Source organism: Bufo bufo, chromosome 1 (genome assembly GCF_905171765.1).
Source record: "Bufo bufo chromosome 1, aBufBuf1.1, whole genome shotgun sequence".
Taxonomy (NCBI): Eukaryota; Metazoa; Chordata; class Amphibia; order Anura; family Bufonidae; genus Bufo; species Bufo bufo.
In genome coordinates this window covers 191,024,748-191,030,079 of record NC_053389.1, presented here as the reverse complement: position 1 = coordinate 191,030,079, position 5,332 = coordinate 191,024,748, and the positions used below count along the sequence as shown (strand labels likewise).

The 5,332-nt window shown below is 39.9% G+C and overlaps 1 protein-coding gene across 1 annotated transcript; it reads right to left on the bottom strand.

The window, feature by feature from the left end:
* Positions 1-1,257: 1,257 nt before the first annotated feature.
* Positions 1,258-2,333, bottom strand: LOC121002347 (galactoside alpha-(1,2)-fucosyltransferase 2-like). The gene has a single exon (XM_040433798.1). It carries the CDS (start codon positions 2,307-2,309, stop codon positions 1,299-1,301), a length of 1,011 nt encoding a protein of 336 aa, XP_040289732.1. The 5' UTR covers positions 2,310-2,333; the 3' UTR covers positions 1,258-1,298.
* Positions 2,334-5,332: the final 2,999 nt, after the last annotated feature.

Sequence of the window (5,332 nt, the reverse complement as noted above, 5' to 3'; positions counted from 1 at the left end):
ATGTGACTATTGTACCCAGTGACTGGGAAGCGAGCAGTGTGGATCATTAAGGTATCACTACTTTTATTATTTTATACCACTCTACTACAAAACTAGATAGCTGAATGATCCCATTAATTTTGGATTATGATCTGGGCTTTGAATCTATTTTAGGGTTTTGGTCTGATTTGATGCCTAAAGTCTGCTTTGAGGCCCATCATTTTCTAGTTCTGTACCTGTGTCCTTGGGCACTTTTAATTTGCCAGTACTGTATTTTGGGTCAGTGGTAACACTGTTGGTACAGTAATGTGGGTACATGGGGCAGCAGCAGGCACAGTATTGGTTGACACTACAGGATGGCAGTGTTAAAGGGGGCAGCTTGGTTTTTCATTGCTATAGAGAGTGAGGATAGACTGTAGAAGCAATATGCCAAAGTCTGTGGTGCAACTTGAATCTCTAGGGCCACAATGCAAAAAAAAAAAAAATGAGGCCTCCATCTACCAGGTGCCATTTATTAATCCTGATGTGTCAATAGGGCTGTACAGCCCTAGCTAAAGATGCCTACGCAGTGAACTCTGCAGTCTTCATGAGAAAGTCATGATGGTCAGGACCAAATGGAGAAGAAAAGGAAAGTGAACAACAGTGGAGACGTCACCTGTGAGTCACTAGATATAAATTTGTTATGCCTCTGACTATTTCTTTTAACGTGTGTTTAAATCTCTTAGACATAGTGAATTCCAAATCCAATACATATTGAATAGATGAAAGCAAAGAGAATGAGTAGATTTTCTCCCACTTTTGGTTGGTTTGGTTGTGCAGCCATATGCGCAAGCCTAGGCTGAACTTGTCAGTCACTTGGGTCAAGATGTGGGACCTTCAGGCCAGTGTTGTCTGTGTCCGTAGTCTGTCTACTAAGAAACCATAAATGTACGCAGCCCTATGGAAAGGCTGACATAAATGTTGCTGGCACTGCCTGTGTAGTCCCCAAAGGGTGAAGAACATTAGGTGGTGGTACATAAAAAACTTTATTCCACAAACGACACACCACATTTTCACCCTAAACTATGCCAAATATCTGCAAGAATTGTATCTTCCCTTCCACTGGACTGCTTATATATGTTTGCATAGCATACATAAAAAAGAAGTACAGTATATGAGACTAATGATCCTCAAGTAGTCCAGAAATAGTACATTGCTTCTAAGACATTAATTAAAGGGTAGCACAGTGGCTAGCACAGGTGCCTTGCAGCACTGGGGTCATGTCTGTAAAGTGCTGCAGAATATGTCAGTAAAATACATAAATAATTAAAATGCCATTTTTACTTTGATTTGTTAGTGTTTTCCAACAGTGGAGAAAGATCTGCAGGAATACCAATCCATTCAGGAAGAAAAACAGATGTATACTTGAAAATATTTAGAAAAGGAGAATCTGGTAATGTGAAGTTTGTTAAGTAAATTGTTTCGCCTCCAGCCAAGTATGCAGCCCAGTATCCAAATGACCCAATGGTCATAATAGTGTGGTTACAATGTGCTAAGAGGGCAAAATCACGGGCAGGAGAGCGTTCTTGACCATCTCCAGCAAAGTAGACATCCCCTAGTGAATTTTTAATGTGTTCCTTACACCAGTTCATGCCATTACTGGTCACCACAAAGAGAGGGTTCTCATACTTTAGTCTGAAATAGTCCATGGCTTGTTGTAGGTAATTTTTGTCTGCTACTACTCCTTGCCTTTTCTTTGGCATTACATCTACATAATCTCCTCTACGAACATGAACCCCAATATAAGTCACATTAACCTTAGGCCCCTTAGCTTGTTCTAAGTATAAATTTGCTTCCTTTTTTAAACTATCATGGAAAGTGAATTCTCGTACAATCTCTTCTCGTATGTGATGATAGAAAGTCCACGAATAGGGAGTGCCAAAAAGTTTCACGTATTGTCCAGAGATGTTTAAATATTCTGGGGACATCCAATTATGTAGCTTGTAATGAGTCCATTTGATTGAGTCTGCAACGTCCTGGGGAATAACAGGCAATGATATCTTAAAAATCTTCCCAAGCTCACTCTGCATCTCAGGTAAAACATAGGCTTGATGACCGTTAATTTTGGCCAAAGCGTATAACACCGCATATTCTCCCATCTTGTTTCCTAAACGTGAAGTGGGCCGTGTGGTCCATATCACTGTATCTGATGGAGAGCTGCTTGATTGCCTACCATTTTTACGTCTGAAAAATGTTATTGCATATCCTCTATTGGCATTATACAAGTACAAGATAATCACAGTGATTGGCATCACCAAAAAGGCACTCTTAATTACTCTGTGGATTTTCATGGTGGCTTGCTTGGCAGGAATTGAATCCCTAGATACAAAAACAAATACATGAGTAGAGAACAATATTGGACAAACATATCTTAGTCACTGTACTTTCACACAATTTCATTTAATAGAGAATGGTGTAACTTTCAAATTTCTAAATGATTTAAATAAAAAAAAAAATTGAAACCAGTCATTACATCAGTGAAAACCAAGTCTGCTGGATCAAGATTTTGTATATGATGTTTGCATAATGTAATATCACTATCATATATAACGTTGTTAGTATGTAGTGTATAACACTAACATACATGAGAAGAATAACCTATATTTTATGATTGAATGAGTATTTGATATAGCACTGTTTAGTATATAGAAGTATCAGTCACGGTCCGGTCCAGGTTTTGATTCTAACTTAGGCTCCTTATAAGGAGCAATATGTCCTCCTTTCTCCATTCAATATACTGCCACTGAGGAAGAAACCCATGCGGTTTTGAAACGCGTCTGGCTAGAAGAGCGACTGCACCCCTGTTACAATCTGTGTAATATCTTTATAACCGGTGATTGAAAAGTGGAAATACGCAAGTGTGAAGCTATAACATCGAAGTGAAACAACTTGTGGGCTGTGAGCATCTGGAAACTTGTATTGCGCAGGTGCTCAGTATTGTTAACAATAGGAGAACACACGTGGAACAATCAGCGTCCGGAAAGCCGTACTGCGCAGGCGCGCAGCGTTTCTAGCAACCGGAGAGCATTCGTGGAGCGGCCGATACATTGACTGCATACCAACAGACGTCACCTTGTAAATTACTACCAACATCGGGTAAGAAGCGCATAAGCGCTATAAAAGAAAACTACCCGTCATACTACAAAGGTGGCGAAGCGACTGGACATGTAAGTGCCCTATCATTATCAATCATCTAACGCACATATCAGTGTGAATTGAGACACTGGACACTCACTTACGCCCCATAGAACATTCCACTATCCTGTTGAAAGCATATTAATTAAGAAAATTTTAAGGAAAATAACGTAGGGCTGCAGTCTAAACATTATAGAGTAAGCTGCGAGAGCTCCGCAGCTTAATAGAAAGGAGGGACCGTGACTACTATAATTATACTGCCATTTTTTATACAGTGGCTCACAGTCTGGCTTTGTTCACATTTCACTAGTTTTCTTGCTGGGCGGTTGTGTGGAAGCTTGGCTGTGAGCTGGATTACATCACCTTCAGACCTTGTTCACACCATAGTTAGAGCAGTGGTAGGACCCTCTGCCATGCTGAGTGACTGTGACGTGGTGCATGATGGGCTCCGATATTTTCCTGACAGGAATATATTGGCGAAAGTCTCAGCTTTTAATATCTGCATTTATGACTTGCCAGTATAGTCAGTGGCGTATCCGTTTGGTGCATTCTCTCTCTGTGTTTCATATGATTATTTGCTACATTTTGTGTAGGATGCTTTTGTGGTGCATGTGGACCGCGCCGACATCCTCCATTGTATGCATATTTTGCTGGGGATAGTCGATTACTGTGGTCCACATGCGGTGGGGCTGCTCCCCCAATGAAAAACACGCCACAGTGTTAGGGGTTGAGCAGCTCCTCCAGAATTGCCACTATATTTCTGTGTTTTTGTCTTGTTTGATATGTAGTGTGTGTGCCTTTACCTGGCATTCAAACACTCTTTTGCACCTGTTAACCTCCATCACATGGTCTGATATGGGTGTGGCTCACAGTCTGGCTTTGTTCACATTGCACTAGTTTTCTTGCTGGGCGGTTGTGTGGAAGCTTGGCTGTGAGCTGGATTACATCACCTTCAGACCTTGTTCACACCATAGTTAGAGCAGTGGTAGGACCCTCTGCCATGCTGAGTGACCGTGACGTGGTGCATGATGGGCTCCGATATTTTCCTGACAGGAATATATTGGCGAAAGTCTCAGCTTTTAATATCTGCATTTATGACTTGCCAGTATAGTCAGTGGCATATCCGTTTGGTGCATTCTCTCTCTGTGTTTCATGCCATTTTTTATAGTATATCTTAGAACTATATTTTATAATTGCATTTGATTTTATATTGCTATTTGGTGTGTTTATGTCGGCACACAAGAGTGCATTACTGTATGTATGTTGGCCAATATTTGGCACGATTTTATATGTTGGGATTAAATTTGATTTAATTGACTTCTTGTGAGCTGGTCATCTTTTTGTATATTTATTGTCTAGCTATTGGATGGTAGCATGCCGTGCTCTATTTTGGTGAGCTTCCCATAATCGTTTTTTTTGTACAATTAAAAAATATGTCTGCATCCTCCTTACAAAAAAAGTCATGGCAACTAGGAGTCTCACTTCTACTTCCACTAGTGGCCTGTCTGACCCAGGAAGAAGTGCAGTAGCGTCTTAAAAAGTAGTGATGAGCTGCAGGGGTCATATTCGAATTCGCAATATTTCGCGAATATTTCGTAGAATATTCATAGAATATTCGCAAATTCGAATATTCGTTATATTCTACGATTTTTTTTACTCAAAAAATCGGCAAGGTAATGATCGTGTAATATGCAAATTTTTATTGCGAATTTTTCAACTTTTAGACAAAGAATATTATAGCACTATATTAGCTAAATTGCTCTATATTTGTTTTTTTTTCGAATATTCGCTATATTGCTATAACTTTGTTTTTTCGAATAGTCGTAATATTCTAAAACAAGAATATAAATAACCTACATAGAAAATGCCAGACCGCTGGTACTAAATTAATCTTTATTACAAAATTACATTAGACAACATACATGATTAAAAGAATCAGTGCAGGAGATAAAAAGCAACATCACTGGAGGAGACATACAATGAACGGAGTCCCTATCCTTAAACATGATATTCAGAAGAGATGGTTATGCAAACATGAAAACATACATAGTGGGGAAAAGGGACATTTACCCATACAAAGTCTCCTCCAGGATGGCGCCAACCCCAACGCGCGTTTCGGCGTACCTTCGTCTGGGGGTAGCGTCATCACTGGAGGACATGGTTTAAATACAAATGACGG

Coding starts and splice junctions, on each gene's coding strand:
- LOC121002347 (XM_040433798.1), bottom strand. CDS start 2,309: ATGAAAATCCACAGAGTAATTAAGAGTGCCTTTTTGGTGATGCCAATC.